The sequence below is a fragment of the Strigops habroptila genome, chromosome 1, assembly GCF_004027225.2.
Source record: "Strigops habroptila isolate Jane chromosome 1, bStrHab1.2.pri, whole genome shotgun sequence".
Lineage (NCBI taxonomy): Eukaryota > Metazoa > Chordata > Aves > Psittaciformes > Psittacidae > Strigops > Strigops habroptila.
In genome coordinates, this window is record NC_044277.2 from 106,356,626 (window position 1) to 106,380,027 (window position 23,402).

Below are 23,402 nucleotides of genomic sequence, written 5' to 3' on the forward strand. Positions count from 1 at the left end.
GAGTAGCCCAGCAATAAATCATAGCATAATATATAGTTTAAAATGTAGCAAAAGGAATGCCTTGACAAATCAATGCAACGTATTTTGTCACTGAGGGTGAAAGATTCATTACGCATCAGCCTTGAGAAAGCTGAATTTCTGAAGCATGGGTCATCTAGGACATATGATGTAATGAGAGAATATAGAAACATGCATAAAAAGACAAAAATAATCTTCTGAATAATAAAGTCATTAAATTTTCAGTTAAAATACAAGTCCTATGCAGTACTTCATTGATCGAGTGTGGTCAGGAGTGCAATGCCAAAGAACAAGATAATGAACCCTGACTTCCTATGGATTCGGTCCCCACAGGAGATTCAAGACCGGCCCTTTTTCTGAAACTGGGTTATGTGCGCTGGCTTTCATTTCTGTCTTCTGGTGTCTGCTAAGGTCTAAGCTCATCTTGTGGCACTTTGTCCAGCTGAGAAATTCTTTCCTTTACCCTGTCACGTATTTTGATGAAATTTGGGGAAATCCGGTGTTTTGGGGAGCTCCAGGCATCCGCCAGACATGACTGAAACCAGCATTAGATTTTGAAGTTGGAGGGAGCAGAGGATGCAGCCACAGGGACAGACACCCACCCAGCAGGTTGCGTAAGCCTAGATTACAGCAGAGAGACTAAAAATAAGATCAACCAATTGGCTTTTCTGCTGACAGCAGCAAACTGGCATGGGACATTTAATTCCCTCTGATCACATAAATGACAGATGAGTTGTCACATGCTGTGCCTGCCCCATCCCTGCAGCAGGGGCCACCTCTCCCAGCAGCTGCCTCACCCTGTGCTGCAAGGTAGATGGAAATGCCCCAAGAGCAGTGAGGACCGCACAGCGGCCATGAACAAGGGTGTTTTCCCTGGCATGCTTAGGAAGAGACACCTGAGATTAGCAGGTTTGATAGAGGCTAAAGTGGAGGGCTAGCCAGGTGGAGAAGAAGCCAGGGGTGCCGGTGTCCCTTGGCTCCTGCAGCCTCGAGACGCGTCAGCGAGAGCCTCGTGCCCAGCGCACCTTCAAGCCTTGCAACCAAAGCCAGGGCTAGGAGCGATGAACTGCTCCCGTCCCTTCTGTAAGAAGAGAGACAAGCCTTACATTCTCTTAAATATATATATATTAAAAAAAGAGGGGATGTCTGCGGATTTAGTGCCTTTGGTACGGATTTCAAGCGGGCTGCAGCCACCTCCTCAGAGCTGGGACCGCCAGAGGGGGCCAACGCGCACCAGGGGGCGCTGCTTCCCGAAATGGCGGCCGCGCGGCGGAAGAAGGAAGTTGGCTCTTCCTCAAGATGGCGGCGCCCAGGCGCGGCGTGGCTGGGGGTAAGATGAAGCGGTCAGCGGCTGCCCGCGCTCGCCGCGGCGGGAAGCTGGACAGGCTGCGGCAGGCAGTGCAGGACTTCGTGCAGAAAGCCGGCGACCAGCCGCCGCTGCCCCTGCTGAAAGACTCGGAGAGGCAGAACCGTAGAAGCCGCCGGGAAGCGAGGAAGGAGAAGCGCAAGCTCAAGCGGAGCCGCCGCCGCCGCCTCCAACGCGGGGAGCCGGTGGAGGCTCCCGTCGCCCCGGCGGCCAAGCCGGCTCCTTCCAAGCCGGCTCCTTCCAAGCCGGCTCCTGCTGCCCGCCTCAGAGCCCCGGCCTCACCCGTCGCCGCCGCCGGAAAGCAGCGACCGGGACCGCCGGGGCCGCCACCGACACCCCGCGGGGTCCCCCACTCCGCAACCGCCTCGGCGCGGAAGCGGGCCCTGTTGGAGGCCAACGAGGAGGAGGACAAGGAGATCCGGCGCCTGGAGCGGCTGCTGGGGCTCGGCAAGCGGCGCAAGAAGCAGGAGGGAGCCGCGGCGGAGAAGGTGCCTCAGAGCTTCCTGCGGGACGGGTTGGGCTACGTGCTGGGCGCCCTGGGCTCCCGGGCCGGCCTCAGCCAGCTGTGCGAGATCAGCGACGACGAGGAGGCACCGCCGGGGCCGCAGGAGAGACAGCTGGGACCGGAGGAGGGGGATGAAGAGCAACCGGACGAGGAGGAGCCGGAGGACGCCTCAGACCTTTCCGAGCGGGAGGATGTGGAAGGACAAGGGGAGAGCGAAAGCTCATCGTCGTCCCCCGAGGACGACGGGGTGCCGGAGGCCAGCAAACCCGAGGGCGAGGAGGTGGAGGAGGTAGGGTGTTCGCCTCAGATAACGCAGACTGCTTTCCAAAATATATGTCACAACCTGAACAAAAAGCTGAGTTTGCATCACCTCTGTAAAGTACGGGTGTTTGCTATCTAGTCAGGCCATGGATAGTGTTACAGTGGGTCAAACCAGCGCAGGACCCAGCAGCAGCGTTGACTTCAGAGGTTTGCCAAGGCCTAGGGACAATGGCGAGGTGTCGAGGGGAGAGTTCCCCCAGGTCAACATAACACCCTAAAGCACAAGGCATGGGGGCTTGTCTCTGTATACAAGACAAGCAAATAAAAGGAATTACCCCAGCTTTAGAGTTTGAGAACATAATTATCATAGAATCAACTAGGTTGGAAAAGACCTTAAAGATCAAGTCCATGTGCTTCTGCTGACAGCAAAGAGAGCTTATGTTAAAATTAGCATCTGTTGCAAACTGAAGTGTTACTTCTGGATGATCATAGAGGTTCTGCCTGTGTTAGGTCTTGTAGCACAGGTGGAGGAGAGGAAGTGAAATGGGTCATTTAGCCAGTGTGGCACCAACTTAAACTGTTAGTATGTCTGCAGCTGGTTAGATCTGGTTAAAACCAAGACGTAAGATGACGGGTTTGAATAACAATAACTTTATCATGTAAAGGGAAGATGGGTTTTGCTGCAGTCAGGTTGGTCATAAACGGTAACTTGTTGCATGCTTCTTTCTGTATAAATTTGTTCCTTTGGCATTAGTTATTAGGTTCTATAATACATACCTAAAAGTTGAGTCTATTAATCTTACATAGAAATGTATATTTGTGTTCAAATATTTAAAATACTTGTCTCATTCGGTATCTTACTGTTTTCCTGGTAAGAGTCATAATCACAGTGCTACGAAGTATGTTCCCCCTCAAGTAAGGAGAGCTCAGGAGACACTAGATGACAAGAAAAGAGAAGAATTGGGAAGACTGAAGAAAATGGTGAATGGTCTCATTAATAGGTAATGTAATAAGCAAAGTCATTAATCTTTCTGGTTCAGTGTGACAGTGTTCATCATTCAAAGAAGAGTGCCAAGGATGTGACTTTTCTCTTCACAAACTGATTTTAAGTTGGCAATGATGTCTGCTATCCTTAATAATAATTATCTTTGTTGATATAAATTCTTCAAAGTTGGTCGTTGTAGAAGTTGAAAAATCTAGAAAATAAATTTAAGATTGGGCTGAATTCCACACAGCAGTTGCCTGCAAGTGCTAGGTATAATTCACTTAAGTGTCAGAGTATGCCTATAAAAAAAACCCTCATAGTGTGAGTTATAACTATCCCCCAAAAAAGCATTATTTTCTTTTTTAATTAAATGAAACTAAATTTCTCCAACACTGCACCTAAGGAGGAGCAACTTCATAGCTTCAAGTACTAAAGAACAGAAAAAGTAATTCACACTTTCACACATTTTAAATTTACAGTATCGTATAATAAGAAATCTATTGGCATTTTCTTTTATCTGTTACCTGTAAATGCAGACTACAGTATGCAGTTTCTTCAGTGGTTTAGAATTTGATGTACCTTATGAGGTGTTTTTGTACTTACTTTCTCCAAAGACTGATGTGCTATAGTTATAACAGCTCAGAACAAAGTGTTTTCTTAATAAGTCTGTTCAGTGTGACAGGAAGCACATTGACCATGCTTTGTAAATACTGCTGCTAATCTGTTTATACTTGTAAATACTAAAAAAGCAAACAAAACAACCACACAGAATTAAACATATGTTAGTGTCCTGGGTTCAGCTATAGCAGTCATTTTTCTCCTTCGTAGTAGCTGGTGCAGTGCTGTGTTTTTGACTTTAGCCTGAGAACAATCCTGATAACACAATGATGTTTTTAATTGTTGCTAAGTAATGCTTGCTCCAATCAAGGACTTTTCAGTCTCTCATGCTCTGCCAGTGAGGAGGGGCACAAGAAGCCCGGGAGGAAGCAGAGACAGGACACCTGACCCAAACTGGCTAAAGGGGTATTCCATACCACAGCACGTCATGCCCAGTATAGAAACTGGGGGGAGTTACCCGGAAGGCCCAGATCGCTGCTCAGGTCAGGCTGGGTATCGGTTGGCAGGTGGTGAGCAATTGTATCTTCTCCCCTTGTTATTTCCCTTATCATTATTATCACTGGTGGTAGCAGTAGTGGTTTTGTATTATACCTTAGTTATTGGACTGCTCTTATCTCAACCTGTGGGAGTTACATTTTTCCGATTCTCCTCCCCATTCCTCCAGGAGTGGGGTGAGGAAGAAGCGGGGGAGTGAGCAAGCGGCTGCATGGTTCCAAGTTACCGGCTGGGCTCAAACCACGACAGTTAGTTTAGTAACACAGCAAAATACAAAAGGTCCCTTCCAGTCACCTTTTCAATCTTCTTCCTAAGCCAAGCTAATTTCTCTAAAAAGAAGAGGTCATTTGTTGAGTAAATTGAAAATTGTGCAATCATGTAAAGAGAAGAAAAGGTGAACACTGGATTTTGTTTCTCAATAGGCTGAGTGAACCAAATTTGTCCTCCATTAGTGGACAAATGGAAGAGCTCTACATGGCTAACAGCAGAAAGGACATGAATGAAACTCTGACAGATATTCTCATGAATGCGTGTGTTACTGCAGTTGCCACGCCTGCAAGATTGTTGATGGAGCACGTCCTTTTGGTCAGCATTCTTCATCATAATGTAGGAATTGAGGTAATTCTTGTGGTTGGAACTAATTTTGTTTAATAATACATTTTTGTAGAGTGTCTCCCTTGATATTTTGTTTGAATTGCCTTTTCATTTTTGGTTGTGTGTCACTAAAAAACATCTCTAGTTGAATTTCATCAATATTTGTAGCTTATTTGCTAGGTGTCCACAAGTGAAAGGGATCAAGCCTGTTGCTTTATCTGATTTATTTCCTCCATGAGTTACCACTGGTCAGTTATAAAACCATAATTTTTTCATCAAAATCTTTCTGCATCCATAAAACTTCGAGGTTTTAAGCTTCAAGTTTTCTCTTGTTTGTTTAGACTAATTTATTTCTGTTCACTTGGGTATATGAGGTTATCATTCTTGAACAATATATATGCAGATAAGAAAAGCACTACAGTTACAGAAATCCTTTTACATCAGTGGAAAAAGTCCTGTTTTTTTAAAGCCAGATCATGCAGATCATCAGTGAAATTAGCTAGATATATCAATTATTCCATAATATCAAAAATTTCAAAAAGCATGGCAAATTTTTTGGAGTTTCTTTGTGGTTTTAAGCTCGATGAATGATTGAAGCAATATATCTGCTGCTTACTGTTAAGAAGCTGCTGAAACTGCTGATGTCAAAGGGAAGATTTTATCTAATTTCAGTGAGATGTCTTTCACAAAACGGAGGTGTTTCGGCATCATGTTCCCATCAGGTTTTTCTGCACCTACATTTTCTTTCTACATCTCAATGTAAAAGATCTATTTATGCAAGTTCTTCAGCTTCTCATATAGTGGCCTGAATGCCATCTCTGAAATCATATTAAATATCAGATGGATGCAATTACAGCAGCTTTCTCCATGCAGCCTTGCCATAAAACTTTCTTTTGTTCCTCTTTGCTGCTCAAAAAGCGGTTCTGATTGCAAATACGACATAATGATACAGTGCTGTTTTAAGAAGAGAGACACAATCGTTATGGAAGTTGAAACTGTGCAGAATAACCAGTAATAGGTTTTAGATACAGATACACTAGTAGGTATTAGAAATACATAGATGATACACAGACTTTGTCCTACTGACTCTTACACAGCATCTTTGCATCTAAAATGTCATATTTACAAAAAGCCCCATTATTTTTTTCTGTAAAATATAGAATATGCATTACACAAAAGTGTGATAGCACAGCTGCATTTAAGATTAGTTTGAGCAATGCAGAAGCTGGGGTTCCAGTAACTGTGTTTATACATTTGTGCAATATGATAATTGAATTACTGAAAAGCTAAGCTGGTCAAGGCTTGTAATGCATGTCAGTACTGCTACTGGGAGTTGTGCTTTTCGTAGGAACAATCAGCAAAAAATTAGCATCGTAATAATAGGGGGGAGTGTTGTTCAGCAGCAGTGTGTTCATTACCTGCCGATGTTTTAGTATGGTTTCTAATTCCAGTCTTCAGCACGAGTTCACTCTTCACGAATACAGATTCCAAATTTTCTTTTCCCAGTTGTACCACTGACAAATGGCTAAGACTTATCCCCACTTCAAAATCAGCCTAAGCTTACGCTCAGCAACTGTGAAAACTTGGTATGTTGGGGGTTGGTTTACAATAGTGTTTTTTACCCTTCTCTTAGGGTTTTTTTTCTGGAATGCTGAACTCTGTGATGTGTTTGGATTTTGACATGCAGCTCTTACTGGATGAATGACTAGCAGTAACAGCATGCTAGCCTGACAGCTGGGAAGATGCTAATATGTGTTCATGAAAATTATGTAAACAAGTTCTGATGTATGTGTACTGTAAGTTCATAACATTCACTTTTCTTGCACAGATGTTGAAAGGCAACTGGATGTCATACATAAGGTCTAAATAACATATACTTTAAGAATTTGTCACACCACTTAGATATTGTCACACCACATAGATATATAGATGTTCTATTGGTTGAGAGGAGCAACAATATATCTTTAAAATTAATAGTGGCAGTGTGGCAGAAGTTAATGTTTTACAGATGTCGAAAATCTACTTATGGTTAATGGCTGGGTTTTTTAAAACTGTTTTTTTTCCTCCTCAATGCAACTACTGCTAGGTCGGTGCTCACTTTTTGGAAGCTGTGGTGAAGAAATTTGATGAACTCTCTAAAAGTGATGCTGAGGGGAAAGAATGTGAAAACCTGCTTGCCTTGATTGCTCATCTGTATAATTTCCATGTGGTTCATTGCCTGCTGATCTTTGATATTCTGAAAAAGCTCGTTAGTGCTTTCACTGAAAAAGAGATTGAGTTGATTTTATTTCTTCTGAAAAACGTGGGCTTTTCCTTAAGAAAAGATGATGCGTTGGCTTTAAAGGAACTGATTACTGAAGCCCAGAGGAAAGCAAACACAGCAGAGAAGAAACTCCAGGATCAGACTAGGGTATGTATGTGTGTTTTAAAGATTTTCTGTTCTGAGCAGACTTTAATACGCACTTAGATACATGTGTTAATTTACCAAAATGTTTTCTGCTACACTCTATTTAGCTTCTCAGGTACCATTAATGTTCAGTTGTTGGCATTCAGTTATTTGCGTTCTTCTTGTCTATCTTTCTCTGTTAGTGCTTTGGACACAGCCACCAAAATGCTTGTAGTGGATGAGACTCAGACTACTTTGTGTCTTTTGCAATGGACTGTGCTCCTAATAATACTTGATAATAAACTTTACACTTCAAAAAAATGGCCATGGTGTTTAGCAGATTAAGCTTTGAATTGAAGCTTGAACGCAGATGTATATAATGAGTTAAAGTAACATCTTTCTCCGTATTTGCATTTATGTAATCTAAATTTTGATGTATATTGCTAGCCAAGCCACTTATTCTCATAGAATAGTAATTTCGAAGTACAGTTTTCACTTTTATTTAATAAACTTTTCAGCACATAATCCACAGTAATAATTTCTTTTCCCAACAGGTTCGGTTTATGCTAGAGACTATGTTGGCACTAAGGAATAATGACATGCGTAAGATTCCTGGTTATGATCCTGAACCAGTTGAAAAACTTCGCAAATTGCAAAGATCACTGGTGAGAACTTTCTCGGCATATGTCATATAGCTATTTTTAAACCAGAAGTAATTATTTGTATTGTACGTTGGCTTGACAGGCTATAGTATTTTCTTAATTCATTTAACAGTCAAACTCTCGTGGACAAAAGTCACTGCTTAGGTCATTAAGTATTACGTCCTGTGTCCAAGTTAATTCAGCAGTCAACGAGCCTTCTGCAAAACTGTTTGGGAAAGGACATAATACTTAGCCAAAGACTTTTCCTCAAAGTCCTACACTTGAAAAAGAGACTGGGGGAAGTTTAACGACTGTGAAGAAGAAATGAGTCATTATGACAAGGGGTTTTTTTTTCTGTAGATTTTGGATGCAGGCACCCTCTTCTAACCTCACCAGAATTATTTTGGAAGTCTAACACTTCTGAAAAGCTGGAGAGAGGGCAGTTTGGCTGCCAAGTATAAAACCTAGTATAAAATGCACAAAAGTAACTGTCTCTTTGGATTAAGAACTATTTTTAGAAATTTGTAAGTGCAGGATGTGCACATCAGTAATAGCAGGCCAGGCAAAAACAAGCCAGGTAACCTAGTTGTGTAGAATTTCCTCTTGAATTTTCACAGTCCTGGTACATTTCTAGGATCTTGTTGAAATTTCTTATTTTGTTTAAAGAGTTTGAACTCTTTGTTGTTTGAATTGTACAAAACTTAAGTTAATTTGTCATGTCATTTTATTTGGTTGGAAGTGTTGAAAAGGAAAATCATGACCAGAACAATCTGCAACTGATTTTCAATGTCAGCATCAAGTCTTGAATTCTAATCAAGTTTTATGGCTGGAAGGTGGCTCCTTTTTAATTGATTCTCTCTTGCACTCTCTCTCTCTCTCTCTCTCTCTTTTTTTTCCCCCTAATAAAAAATAGAGCTTCTAAATTTAGATTTAAGCAACTTCTTGCATTTGAGAAATTAACGCATATGGGAAACTTGTAAATTCTTTTCAGGGTGCTGACTGAAACTAAAGGTTGGGGAAGGAACATGTGAAGACCTTTGTGATTAAGAGATTAAGTTAATTGTTTAAAATATTTGTTTTAAAGTAATTTAAACAAAGCATTTGGGGTTTTTGTGTTTTGGGGGGTTGTTTGTTTTTAAAGAAAGCTTCAGATAAAAGCTTTTTGGGTTTTTATATATTTTGTTATTTTAAGGTTCACAAAAGTGGTTCTGGAAAAGACACTCAGCTCCGTGTTTCCCTGGAATCTCTACTCAGTGCAGATCGGGTTGGTCGCTGGTGGATAGTTGGGTCATCCTGGAGTGGAGCGCCAATGATTGATGATACAAATAGCAAGACTCAGCAGAAACTGCATATAGGAAAGGTATAGTTATAAGTGAAAGTGCTTGTGATCTTTTGAATGTTCTTCATATAGGTACAGAAGTTTGTTTCAGAGCCCCCACCCCCCCACCCCCCCCCGCAAAAAAAAACATCTTCCTGGGCTAAGCTTTTGGACTGTAAATTCTGCTCTTACATTTTTCAAAATGTTGTACTTGTGCTTCATAAGAGTTGTTTCTGCAAATACTATGGGATAGCTTGTTTTTTTCTTATCCTGTGGAATTGCGAAAGTCACTTGTGGAAGTTGAAAAGAGATGTGATTTAAAAGTGGATTTCCTAGTATGAATTCTGACAGGTAGTGTTGTCTGTCTGCGGGTGGCATATATCTAAGCTGATTGTAAAAGTAGTGTGGTGGGAATGTCATGGTGACTTACATTAGAGAAGCACATCTTAAAAATAATTGGCACAATTAAAATACATTAAAATATATTTCCCTAGGTGAAAGAGCATCCAGCTGATGCTTATGTTTCTGGACAAAAGCTCAGGACCTTTGAGCTGCTGCTTCATAGCTTACTAGAGATCTTCATTAATGGTCTTATTCAAGGCTATGCAGAAATAGCTTTCTTAAAGCAAGCATAAATGAAATGGCATTTAATTTTAATTTTTTGCAGGTGAGTTCAAAGATAATGGAGCTTGCTCGTAAGCAGAGAATGAACACGGATATCAGGAGAAGTATTTTTTGTGTCTTGATGACTAGCGAAGACTACCTGGATGCCTTTGAAAAGCTTCTCAAGTAAGTACAGACTAGCACAGAAGAGAGCCCACAACTAAAAATAGCGTTAGCTGGGTTGGAAAAATACCGTTGCTGGTCTGGGCTTAAGAGCATTTAACTGGTAATAAAATTAGAGAAGTGCATAGCTAGGGATCCATGTAGAGTAAAAGGGTAGGAGAAGGACCAAAACCCTGGCGCAAGGACTAGTAGGAGGGAAGTTAGAATTGACTGGCAGTTGGAGGAAAGGAGTAGCCCCTATTATTGTCACTCATGCCTGTAACTGTAATTTCCAGCATCTGTTGACTTCAAAAGCCTGTATCTTTTTGCATTGAAGATGTGTACCCTGGCCTAGTGGATGCAAGTCTATTGCAGCCTTGCTTCCTTATAGAGGCAGACCAGAAGCCCCTTCAAAATATCTCTCCATTTCGTTGCTCTATTTCCATACTACTGCCACTTCCTTTAGTTCTTGCCACCTTGTTAAGCCATCTTGTAGGTCTCTCTGCGTAGTTGCATGACCTGGTAGTGTTCTAGCACCTCCACTTCCCTCTTAGCTTTGGATTTGCTTCAGGGTCACATTTCATGTTAAGGCCAGTTTCCTTACCGCTTGGCAAACAGCTCTTTAGAAGAAGATGTGATCAAGGAAAAGCTTAAATTAAGCTATTCTTTGTGTTCGTCAGAATACTACTGTAAGTCTGTAGTAAGTGGGAGGGGAGAGAGATCAGGTCTGAACTTCTCTTTTGCAGCCTTGTAATTCAAGGGAATTATCTTACCAGGATGGTATGCAATTATTTAATTTGATAACCAAACCAAAACAGACTTTGTAATAAAGTCAACTAATATTTGATTAAATGCCACTTCTGCAAAACACAGCTTGGATTTAAGACTGTGATGGAGTCATTCCAATATCTTAATATGGCCTGTTCAATTAAAAGAAATTAGCTGCTGCTGCTGCAGTTCTTGCCAAGGCCTGGTAGCTCAATTTGCAAATTGATCCTTGACTCTCATCTGTGCTATTTAAACTAGTATACAAATCTGTATACATACAGGGTTGGCAGAAAAACAGTCTGCAGATGGCCTGGTGTGTGTGTTGATACTAATTTTTATACAGCAAACTCAAAGAGAGAGGAATTCAGAAATCTGCCCATACATTTGGCAGAGTATAATGGAAAGTACATAGAATTGTCAGTGAAGGAATTAACTTCAATGTGAACATGTGTTCCAGAGTGTATGGGAATTTATATTCATAAGTGGGATGTCAGTCTCATGAGGAAGAGCACAAGAAAATGTATAAAGAAGTATTTTGATTGCCCTTGTTGATTCATCTGCTGCTGTGTCTCTGGCAGAGTTTAGGTGTGATTAAATGGTAATTTAAACCATTTTAAGTCCAGGCTACTATAGCTTTGCGTGTCTTTCTCCTCTTTACGGTAAAAGTTATTAGTTTGAAGCCAGAACAGCTCCCTGAAGTGGCTCAGCTTTTGATTGCAGAAGTGTCAGTGTAAAGGGAGGGTTGGGAATATCACTGGAGACAAAGAGGAGAGAATAAGACTTGATCCATTTTATCAGATGAAAGGCCACATCTCCTTCACAAACCACAGATTCACACAGCAGGGGAAATGAATGCTTCTAAAGTTTAATGCAGGGCAATTTTAAAAGCTATTTCGTAGAGATGAAGAACTTGAAAAATTTTACATCTCACAAAAAATTGAAACTTTGAAAAGCTTTATATACCCTGTTGTAGTGTGATGTGTAATTCAGGATAATGATTATGTGATCGCATAATCGCATATTAAAATAATTTCAGGTTACTTTTAAAAGGTTTGGGTGTTGCTATTTTTGATCTAAAGACAATGATAGTCTTGGACTTCAGCTGATGATAACTAACCTACTTAGAGGCAGACTTCTGCTGGTGATAAATAACCTACTTCAGAGGCAGTTATCCCATATACAGCAGGAAATTCTTAAAATGATCAAGACACACAAGTCCATGGGAATACTGTAAGTCATGAGTGATTTAGTAGGTGAGGTGGTTGCATATTCTTTATCAAAGATTATCAGGCTCATGAAATCTCTACAGGTTTACAGTGAAGCTCAGCAGTGAAAGACAATCCTGACTTAAATTTTAGATATTTAGGAATGCTAAGTCTGAAAAGATAAAATACTGCTATGTCTGCAAAGAAGTGAAAGTAGGAATAAAATTGAACATCAAAGTGCTGATCTACTTGGCTATAGCTGTCTGGCAACATAAATATTTCCTAAATAAGCAAGTCATGGTAGAAGTGATGATGGAGAGTGTGCCAAATTAGTGACTGCAATGTAACTTCACAAGTTACAATGCATGTCTGGTGGCTGGAAACTTGTTTAACAAAAAAAAAAAAAAAAAAAAGCTTTTTTTGCTCTGTAATAAATTCAGGTAAAACTTGGCTGATGGGAGAGCAAGCAAGTTTTGTCACAGGCAAACTTGCAGTGCTGGTCCCTTTTGGAGAGGCAGAATTCTAAGTTTTCACTGCTCATTAGCAATCAGCCTAGAAATCATCCCAGATTTTCCTGTTGTAAAACCTTAAATTCTGGGGGAGGGGAGCGTGGCTGAAATACAGTATTTTCTCTATTAATCTGGTGCGTGTGTGTGGTTCAGTGCAGTGGCAGATGCCTGGAGGTATATGCAAACGAGGGATATTGGAATCAAGCAATGACAAACTACAGGCGGTAGAGCAAGTTGCAGTGGAGTCAAACTTAGTTAGAAAATACACTTGAGTTACACCACTGCCATGTGAAACTTGAGCTTTAAACTACGAAAAGAATTTTGTTTGACATTTTTCAGACTATAATATGAAGCATTTTTCATTTTAATTGGTTTTAATGCTGCCAAGCATTTTGCAGCCTGGGAAGCTAAATCTTATTATTCACAGAACAGGTGCCTTGCGAGTTAGTTGCCTATCCCTGCCAAAGTGTCTCAGCCCTCTTTTTAGACTGGTCAGCTGTTCAAGTGGGAAGGCTGTTTGGTCCTTGGCCTTTATGCTGAGGCAGCCAACATTGATACTGACTGTTGACTCTGTTGTTCAGGCTTTTTGTGTGTGTCTCTGTGTGTGTGTCTGTGTGTGTGTGTATGTGTCTGTAAAGGTGATTTGAAATTGCTGACTGCATCTTCTTGCTATCAAACAATAATGAATTTCAAGTATTATGTAGCATGGAGTTGACCTAGAGATTAAAAGATTCATATCACCAAATAAGTGGGAAAAACATCCTAATATATTATCCCTAGTAAGTGCAGATACTTCACAGAAGTGAAGGGTGCCCTGGACGTGTTTCTCAAACAGGCTTATACTCGTCCAAAATCTGCTTTTCCTCCCATGACCATACGTACAAGTGTGAGATAACTACAACAGGGTGCTACAGTTCTTGTTCCACTATTTAACCTTTGTATTGGTACACCATGCAGCAACACTTGCTGCAGTACTACTGCACAAGACTCCATGATGGCAGTGCCCTCTCTGTTTTTCTTCATAAAGAGCTACAAACATGCAGTGATCTACCTTTCCTTCCTCAGGCGCTGATTCCACTTGTATTATTCCACTTCTGTCTGTTGAGGTCTTGCTTTTGCAGCCAATCCTTTAACGTCGATAAGACTATAGCATTTCCATATTTCCATATCAGGATACTGATGTAGCCCACAGTCTTAAGGGCTTGTCCATATAGTGTTTTTTTAAGACTTTTTTGTAAGAATTTCCTAACAAGTGAAATTGAATGTAGTGTTGAGGGGTTTTTTGTTGGTTGTTGGGGTTTTCTTCAAGTATTACTCTTGGATGTTGACTGTAGCTCTTGCTTTGTGGCAGTAATTTTTTTCCTTACTAAACGATTCTCATTCTGTTGCTAAATTTCAGGCTTGGACTAAAAGATCAGCAGGAGAGAGAAATTGTTCATGTTACACTTCACTGCTGCTTACAGGAGAAGACATATAACCCCTTCTATGCATTTTTGGCTAGCAAGTTTTGTGAATATCAAAGGCGATTTCAGGTGAAGAAAAATCTGTTTCTACTTTGGTTCAGTGTCACTGTTGTGGTTAGGAAGACTGTTAGTAAATACCTGAGAATGGATGTATGCCTGTTAAGATCTTCATCCTGAGAAATAAATCTCCTGGTCTAGCTATGCATTCAGTAAGGCATGCTCATGGTGAAATCTGAATAGGAAATAAAATAACTACAAACAGAAGGTTTGCTTTCCTTCATTTTATACACTTCAAAAGAATTTAACAGTCTGATCAAGCATCTCTGTTAATTCACAGAGGGCTCATAAAGAACAGAAGGTTAGAAGGTTTTGTTATGTTATTTCTCATTTAAACAGTCACTTGATTATAGGATTAATTTTTTTTACCTTTGATGTCTAGGTGACATTTCAATTTAGTATTTGGGATAAAATCAGAGACTTAGAAAACTTGTCAGCTGCGGCCATCTCCAACTTGATTTCACTGTTGGTTCATTTATTAAGGACAAAATCATTGTCACTTTCAGTTCTCAAGGTTGGTGTGCTTTCTTTTCAAAATACTTCTGTGTTTTCCTTGCATTTGCTAGTTCTATGGAAAATGTATTTTCTCTGTTACCTAGCTTTAGCTTTTCATGGTCATAAATCAAGACAAAACTTGTTCTAAAATTACTAAATTAACCCAGTTGGTTACAGTAATGCTGTCATTTGGGGAAAAGGGAACCTGTGGTGACCCAGGCATACAGAAAGTATACAGTTCTATGTCTAGAACAGTTGTAAGATTACATTCTTTAGAGTATCCCAGGTTGGAACTATGGCCCCTTTATTAATAGGCTTTGTCAGTGGATTTAGTGCTGTGCTTTTTAGCGGATGTTGATTTTTATTAGACCGGAACAAAACCTACTGAACACTTGGATTTATCTAGTTGAGAAATTATACCTGGCATCCTGGTACTAGTAGACAGGTTAATTCCTTAAAAAGTTCTCTGCTTTCCTTATTGATTGGCTTTTGGAGGCAGTGTTCTCAGCTAATTCTTCTGTGCCAAACTTAAGACTCCGTATATATGGGAGGCCAGTTGGTGTGCTAAAAGCTGTTGAGAATTCATCCATTCAAAGTACTTGAATGAATCAAATTCTCCCTCTCTCCTAGGTAATCGAATTCAGCGAACTAGATAAACCCAAAGTCCGTTTCTTGCGACAAGTATTAAGCATGCTGTTAATCAAAACAGATGGTGAAGACCTTTGCGACATTTTTGTGAGGTAAGTGAGCAGCGAGATCTGTAGGGAACCCTTGGTGAGTAGTAATTAAGAAGGTAAGAAGTTTGCTTATTTCTTTGGGAATTATACAGTTCCTTTTCCAAAGATCAGACACCCATCTCTTAACAAGTAAACTCTTCTGTGTGAGTGGGGTGAAGCTTAGAATTCGTGTGTTAGTACAGGCTAACCCCTCGAATTGGATGATGATGTTTCAACCCTTACATTGCAACACGAGGAAGCTCAGACATGGTGTTCGCCTTGGATTTCGCTGTAATGTAATTGTTTACATAAAACAAGTCTGAGGCTCTAATATTCCATTTTATTGTTGAGGTTCAATTATATTCTGAGTGCATTTGGGCTGTTTGCCAAACCAACGTATACTTGCTGGTAATTTGAAAGCCTCACCAGAAAAGCTCCTTTTATAGGTTGGATTTTTTTTTCTGTGTTCACTGAAGAAGATACAAAAAATTTATGAAATTTCTGAAACAGTAGAAGACTAAATGCAATTTTTGATCTGTATCTTTACAGGATATCTGACAACCCCAAACTGGGAATGCTACGGGAAGGCTTGAAACTCTTCCTTACCCACTTCTTACTGAAAAATGTACAGGCCCAAAAAAGTGCTGAAGAAGCTAGCTTATTAAAAGAAAGAGTTGAACTAGCAACCAAGGCTTTGCAAGCAAAAGAACCCAAATTGAGGCTGTAGTTCTATTTTTCTAATAAAACTTATAGAGAAACTGAGTCTGCACAAAGATGCAAAGCTTTGATAGTCTTTCAGACCCAAATAATTGAGAATGAGGAGAGCCTTCTTACGCTGAAGGATCTCTTTTTTTTATGCAGTTACTTTGCTCTACACAATTGTTACAGGTTGAATTGAAGGTGATACAAGGCCTTTTGAAGAAAGGGAAAATGCGTTTTTTGTCATGTCCCTTTTTAGTATGAGTGCTTCATGTTGATGGTTACTACTGGGAGAAGAGGGTGAATTTACTGCTAACTGGGAGTATCATAGAGAGTGTTCTGCATTGCATGTTTTACCATTTTCTGTAAAATAATAAGATAACACTGACCACCATCTGTTAAAGAATGAGCCTTAACTAAAGACTTTTAGTAACTAATCATTGTACTTGCCTGAAGAAACAGGCCACTAGATGGCACAAGTACTGGTGAGTCACTTTTGGAAGAAACTAACTTTTTTCTTAAAGTGTTAGTTATCCACTAATTCTGTGAATTGGTTACCTGACTCTGGGTCAGGAAGAGATCTTCAGTTGGAGTCAAAGCTTTAGTAAAGCAACTGGAAGATCTGACTTTGCCCGATTATATTGGGTTTAGAGATCACAGCATAGTTTTATTGCTCTTTTAGCCTGGTTTTTTCAGCTTTAAAATTGGAGTTGCCTAATCACTTGTGTTAATTGAATTTTTATAGGCATAAAGAATGATATCAGTATGAGTCTTTTATTAAGAGAATACCTTCCTAAAGAATTGGCTTGCATTTTCCATTCAGATGTTAAATAATCATGGATTTCTTTGTAACACTCAGTGTAAATGGTTTGTTTCTTTTGTCACCTTACCACTACACATTAAACTGCAATTTTTCTAAGGGCCTTGCTGTTTACATTAGCTTTACTCTAGCTGGCTTGCCAGGAAGGGAATGACCTTAAATTGGGGGGAGGGAAAGAAGCACACTGTCATGTGCTGCAGCTGCATCATCTACCTGCGCTAGAGCTGCCTGCCCTGTTTCCGTACGCAGGTTTGCCCTCTGGTGTTCAATAGTCTATTCACTTCTGGTGCCTCCTAATTGCATTGATACCAACTTATCTATTCTGCTGCTTCGGATCTCTCCCTGTTGGGAGAATTTGCTCCCCGCGGGCATCCTCCAGAAAATTTTCACTTCTGGAGCAAGAGAGGTGGACAAGAATTTTTTTTATTACTATTTTTTAATCAAAGAGTTGAATATAGAATACTCTGCTTGCTCAGTTGTACGAGTAGTGTTTTTAGGCAAAGGAGTGCTTCCCCCAGCTGCCAGGGAGATGGTTTTCTCACCTTTCCTCTGTTGGAGAGGGCAAGTTGTAGGTTACAAGATGTCTTGGGAGCAGAGATGCTCAGTTTCAAAATCCCAGGTTAAACCAGCATAGTAACAACTAACACAGAAGAGATTACTATCAAAAGAACAAAGCAAGATGCTTTCTTTAGCCCATTTCATGCCATCAGCAGCTTTTAAGCGTACAAAACATCTTACATGCATGTTTTGTATGCTTAAAAAAGTTTTTTTCCTCTTCTGAGGAAAAAGAGGAAAAAACTTTTGTATATTTCTAAAATTCATACCAATTAACAGCAGAATTATTGACACTATTTTGATGGTTAGAAAAGTCACAACTTTGGAGAGTGTATGTAAAGAGCTCCCTTACAAACAACCGTGCCAAACCTTGTGGTTTGGTTTTGGAGGCTGGACTTGGGCAAAAGAATCTGTGCAAGTCCCTAGAAACTGGCTGCTGTGGATTGCAGCAGTTGGGACCTTGGTGAGTAAAATTGCCTCCCCTAGGCTGCAGCAGCCACCTAATTAATTACCTTCTTTGCAGAGTTTTAGGTAGACCCAGTGTTTCAACGTGTCTGTGGTTTAATAATACATAAATGGAAGCACGTTGCTTTAACCAGGAGATAGAGGCAAGTTTGCTCCACCAGGTAAATGTTGAAACATCTTCCTTAAATGAAATATGCCAGGCTGATGGTTCTTGTTTGAACACTTTGCTTGGTGGTCAGAGCTGCCCACTCTTTGCTGCCCATGGCAGGATTGCCTCGTGTTTAATGGGTTGGAGTCTATTCACTTGCTGCAGCTGCCTGAGGCAGTATTGATGCAGGTGTTGCTATGCAATTACAGGAGATGGTTTTAACGTTACAGTCTGAAATTACAGTTGCTATTTTTTTTACACCGACTTGCATTAGTTACTATTTATGCTAACCAGCTAGTATGTTTTGTTCAAACTTAACTGTTATTAGAGCCATTGCTTTGTTCCTGAAGAAAAGATTTTACCTGTCTGCAGCTTTTATGTTTGTCACATTTATGTATAAATACAAATTTTTTTAAAAAACTGAATTTTCAAGCCAAAATACATTGCCAGTCTACAATGAAGGTATGAGGACAGTTGCTGCGAGTGGTTCTGCCATGTTTAACAATTTTTATCATGGCCCTACTGGCCAAACTGCCACAGCTTGACAGAGGTAGAAGGCCTGTCAGAGTGTGCTGGTGGTATACATACACATCTGCAAGCTGTTGCTTCTGTGGTCCAGTTGCATCCCAAGGATAAAAGGTACATGTGAAAAGGAAAGCTGAGATTATTTTATATTTAATTCTAATATGTTTATATAGGTATTATGCATGCATAAATATGAGTCATTATCTATAATATATATGGTTTTAAATATCTTTTTTAACCCTGGAGAAAAAACTTGTCACCAGCAGGGCTAGCCCTGCCGAAGTGTCTCCTTACAGCAGGGCTGTTGGTGCTATGAGGTCTTTCTATAACAGCAGCAAGTCCTAGTAATGGCAAGAGGCTTCCTGCAAAGCTGCACACAAAGCACTGACTGCCAGCAGAGGCTACTGGAGAAGTTGCACCAGGCTTGGACACATTTTGGTTTGTTTGCTGTGGGATAAATTTTCAATAATACACATACACAAAGATGTCGATTTTTCTCCATATCAGGTGTTAGCCAACATCAAGCCTCTGTGAGAAATGTTGCCTGATCATTCCAGTAAGAGAGATGCCACTTAAAATGTCCAAAATTAATTCATAAAGGAGATTTGGGGGAGTTACTACGCCATGAGCAGAAATGGGCTTTCAATTGGTAAAAATACACTGAGCTGGAAGTACACCAAGCAGCTACAGTTGCAGCGCTAACCTTTACTCCTGACAAGCCAGTGGAAAATACAGCGTGATCTGCTTTAGGTGCATTGAACTAAAAGCCGGATGTTTGAGTATTTTTTTTTTTTTTAGCTGTATAGCAGAAGATCTCAATTCCCTCTTTAAACAGCACTATCCACTCATAGCTATTATCACGGTTTCAATTTTTGTTTTCTTTTAAGCTGGACAGCGCTGTTTTAAACCTTCTCTGTTTTCTGTATCAGAATTAACAGGGCAGTGAAGTCTGGTTTTTCGCTTTGGCTGGAGTGTTATGCTGATAAATCATACACAAGTCCTTTTGGCAGGGTTTTAGCACCGCACCTGAATAGGCCAAGTATCTGCAGGGCTTTTTTAACTTGCCTTTTTTCCATTGTCCCACACACCGGGGATGGCGGGTTGGTATCAGTCGTGCTCCAAAAGCGCAGACGCAAGCAGGTCTGCCCTGCCTCATGCTAGCGAAGGTGTGCAACCCAATACTGTGCTTAAAGCACATCTGGGATCGTTTGGTTCGCATTGTTCTATGAGTGAACTTTGCACGTGAAAAGTTACAGCCCAGGAGCAGCGTGGTGCCAAATGTACATGACAGTGCTTTCGGATTAATAAATACATGACTGGCAACTCTAATACTCAACTTTTGGTTGCATTGAGTGTAACAGCAGCTTAGTGCCCGGCTAGATTCCATGTGTGCAAGAATCAACCCGCGATTTTCTCCTGCAGTAGATGAAGCTATTTTGTTTTCAGGAGACAATTTGATCTGTAGAGTCACTTTTCCAAAGGCAGGGTGTAAGTTTTGCCCAAGACTTTTTAGCTTGGGCTGATTTCAGGAATGGTAGATAGACATATGACTCTTTTACCATATGCCACTTCTTGTGATTTCATCTCTTGGAGGAACTTTTCTTCACCCTCCAGTAAAGCTGAGTTTGCCATGAGGCCCTCAGGCATGGACATCACAATTGTCTGTATAAAATAGCTGTGCTGTCCTCAAATTCTGGTGTGACCTGCAGCCTTGCTTTAAAACTAATTACAGTAGCCTTCCGCTAATTTAGATGCGTGCACAATTCAGAATCGGATATCATGTGGTTTCCCTAATAACACACTAAGGAAATGAAATTAGTATCTACCAAGAAAAAGCTTAGGAAGAGCCAGCTGGCACCAGAAATTCCTTAAAACTTGTGTCCTGGGACAAAACAGTTCACACACCAAAACCAGCTCACCTCCTGTGGATGGAGGACTTCAAAGTGAACACATTAAAAAATGTTCAAGTAATGTAACTAGGATAAGAGGTACAGAGTAAAATTAGAGACCTTTTCTGAATAGTTCCTTTAAAGCCCTTTGTCAGTCACAGTGAAATGGTGGTTTCATTTCGTAAGTGAAAGATTTCCAAGCATGACACATTTTTCATTAAAAATTCCATTATGGACCTTTTACTGCTCAGACAGTAAGAGTACTCTCAAATCTCTCGGGTGTGCAGGTACACACGGCCCTAGTGTGAAATTACAGGAGTATTGTCAGGAGGCAGGGAAGCCCACTGCAGGAACAGCTTTTTGTTACAGTCAAGGGATGGAGCAATGCATTTTTGTAGTACAGAGACAATAAGCTGACTCGGTGTCACCTTCGGGAAAAATAAGTCATCTCGATTGCATTTTCTAGGCTTGCATCTTATTCACAGAATCATCCATCTTCCTCAGCCAAAGCCTTAGATTCTGAATGGATTTTTTTTTCCTTACTCTCTAGTTCAGTTTACCCTTAAAATGTTGTCTGGGTGGTGTTTACTTTCCGAATTCCCCTAACTAAATGGTTTGAAACTAACTCTGTTGGTCTTCTGAAGATTTGTGTTATGCCAAGGATTATGCAGCTACTGTGCAGCAGATACCAGGAAGCAGTGCAGAAAGGCAGGGACAGCAATGGCATTTCCTGTGATGGTAAAGGCTGTCCAGGGAGGCTCTAGGGAGCTCTTCACCACCCCTTCAGAGCTTGAGCAGCAGGCAATGGGTCAGCTTGAAAGCTGATGTGGGTTTTGTTTTCTTTACCTGTGGTCTGAAAATGATGTGAGAATCAGATCCAGAGAGACACTAGAACCCATCCATGTTTCTTATGCTGCCCTGTTCTTGTGAAGCCTTACACTAGGCTTGTGAGTTTAAAGGAGCCTTCAGACTGCTAAGGGCTGGAGAAGCAAATCTTTATTCCTGGCCAGATTTCTGACACCCTCATGGATGCTGAGTAACATTTTCCCTGCAATGGCCTCCTCCAGGGAGGATCCAGGCCTACCCAGGACTGATGTGGAGCTGCCAGAGGCACACGATTAACAGGTTTTGCAGAAGAGAACATGGAAGCTTTTTCAACATTATCCCATATTCTTCTGCTGCTCAATCTCAAATCTAACCTCTAGATGTATTTTTCAGTCCTAAAGGTGAAGATTTGGAAGAATAAAGGAGTAGGGGTTTCAGGTATCTCGCCATCCTTCACTGATGAAAGAGCTTCTTTCCTCCCATTCCCAAAGCAAAGAGCACCCATGAGGATCTGTAGTAACAAGAGAGGTGTCCTCTCTGGGCAGCTTCAGACTTAACAGAACGGGTCTTCTCCATGGTGTGTGGTGCAAGCCACCAGGAGTTCTTGCTCCTTGGGAGTGATCCAGCTTTAAACACCTACGGTGGCCGCCTCACCTTGGCATGACTCCACTAAAACCTCCATCCTGGGCTACCCATCACCTGAAACCTGTGTTACACTGAACAGCACCTGATCACAGGCTGAACAGTGAGAATGTGGATAAAATTTATAAGTTTTATTATGGCAAACCATATACTTACACAGGTGTTACTCCAGCTCCTCCGTAGTCATCAATACTGCCTGTGATCCTTTCACCAGAGGATTACAAGACATGGAAAGGCAAAAAAGGTGGGAAAACCAGCTGTTTCAGGAGGTGGAGGACAAAGAAAGGTGGAATAACTTGCACATATTCTCTAAGCAAATTACCTGCAGAACGGAGCTGAGTGCTGCAATGCTCTGAGCAGGAGCAGAGAGGCAGCAGATCACTGCCTCACATCACCTGAATCTGCTTTTCCCAGCACCCTCAGCTCACCCTCACAAGGCCATGCAAAATGCTCATATACAGTTTAAAAATCCTCAGGTCACAGCCAATCAGGCCCTTTGGAATAGTTGGGGGGCTCAGAGCATGGAAGGAATTAAGGTAGTTGAGAAGATCCGGGGCTCAGAGCATGGGAGGAATTAAGGTAGTTGAGAAGATCCCTGAAGGAGGGTGAGAGCTGTGGCAGGAGCTGGCAAGGGAGAAGGAGGCAGCAGAGACAGCAGGAACCACTGGCTGATGCTGCTGAAGTGTCATCTTAATTATCTCTGGCAAAAGAACAGTGATTAACATCAATGACTGTGGACAACCTTTATGTAATTACTCATTAACATTTCTAAAATTGCACCTAGCTGCTACAGCAATACATGCTTTATAGATTCATCATGTTGAAGTCCAAAAAGAATCATTAGATGGTCTATGCAGACCTCCGAGCATTGCCAGCCGCTATTACACTGCAGAAATTAGCACTGGAGGCGGCTCAGCAGCTTGTGCTTGGCTCTCATGTACTTTCCAGAAAGGGCGTCCGGGGATACTGAGCAATGGACAGTCTGCCCCATCCCATGAGATGTTGATCTAAATCGGGGTCACTCCCTTGTCCCATCCCTAGGTTAAAAATCCATGCTGGCTGCCATTTGTGTTTGTGGAAATGGTACTCACAGCCCAGCAGGGCTGGATGGGGACAGGAATTCTCCATCCCTGTCTCCTTTGTGCAGGAAGAGAGGAGGCAGCTGAATTAGAGGCTTCTGCATTGTCTATCCATGCTCCCTCTTCAGACGCAAGTCCCACCTGCCAAAAGCTGCCATCGGCCAAGAACATTAACAGAAGTCCTGTGAATAATAATTTCAAATAATGGATTAATTAGAGGAAATTGTGATCTGCTTACGAATGTCCTGCAAGCAATAAAATGGAGCTAAGCCTTCCAGCTACACAATTCACTGCAAGCCACTGGCTCTGCTAGTTGTACAAGAGGAGAAGGGCATTATTCTTCTCATCTACTGGTTTTAGAGACCAGTCCCAGTTAGATTTAATTCAGCAAAACCTGTTTCTTTTCCAAAAGGAAGCTGAAAACCAAAGGTTGATAGCAGCTTGTGATCAGAGAAAGACCACTAGATGACCACTCTGACCTCCTACATGTTGCAAGTGATCCCACATTTCCATGCAGGCACTTCAATTTCCACACAGGGAGAGCCCCAGGACTTCAGTTGAATTAAAGCTCTTCAGTCCTCAGAGTAGGG

At 41.2% G+C, this 23,402-nt stretch overlaps 1 protein-coding gene across 2 annotated transcripts; it reads left to right on the forward strand.

Annotated features, from left to right (window-relative positions):
* The first annotated feature begins 1,301 nt into the window (after positions 1–1,301).
* On the forward strand, positions 1,302–16,787 carry NOM1 (nucleolar protein with MIF4G domain 1). Of its 2 annotated transcripts, none has more exons than XM_030501275.1 (11): positions 1,302–2,178; positions 3,027–3,151; positions 4,671–4,866; positions 6,929–7,252; positions 7,783–7,893; positions 9,062–9,229; positions 9,855–9,976; positions 13,834–13,966; positions 14,337–14,468; positions 15,080–15,189; positions 15,715–16,787. In XM_030501275.1, the coding sequence occupies exons 1-11, from the start codon at positions 1,318–1,320 to the stop codon at positions 15,890–15,892; spliced, it is 2,460 nt and encodes an 819-aa protein (XP_030357135.1). In that variant the 5' UTR covers positions 1,302–1,317; the 3' UTR covers positions 15,893–16,787. The 2 variants fall into 2 exon arrangements, with proteins under 2 accessions (XP_030357135.1, XP_030357128.1); XM_030501268.1 differs by having other exon boundaries at positions 1,311–2,170; positions 3,025–3,151; positions 15,715–15,927.
* The last annotated feature ends 6,615 nt before the right edge of the window (positions 16,788–23,402 follow it).

What these genes read in the sequence shown, in the direction of transcription:
- NOM1 (XM_030501275.1), top strand. Translation starts at nt 1,318, where the DNA reads ATGGCGGCGCCCAGGCGCGGCGTGGCTGGGGGTAAGATGAAGCGGTCA. An exon ending in ATCATAATGTAGGAATTGAG is followed by an intron (nt 4,867 to 6,928) that starts GTAATTCTTGTG and finishes AACTACTGCTAG; the next exon opens with GTCGGTGCTCACTTTTTGGA. An exon ending in GCAAATTGCAAAGATCACTG is followed by an intron (nt 7,894 to 9,061) that starts GTGAGAACTTTC and finishes TGTTATTTTAAG; the next exon opens with GTTCACAAAAGTGGTTCTGG.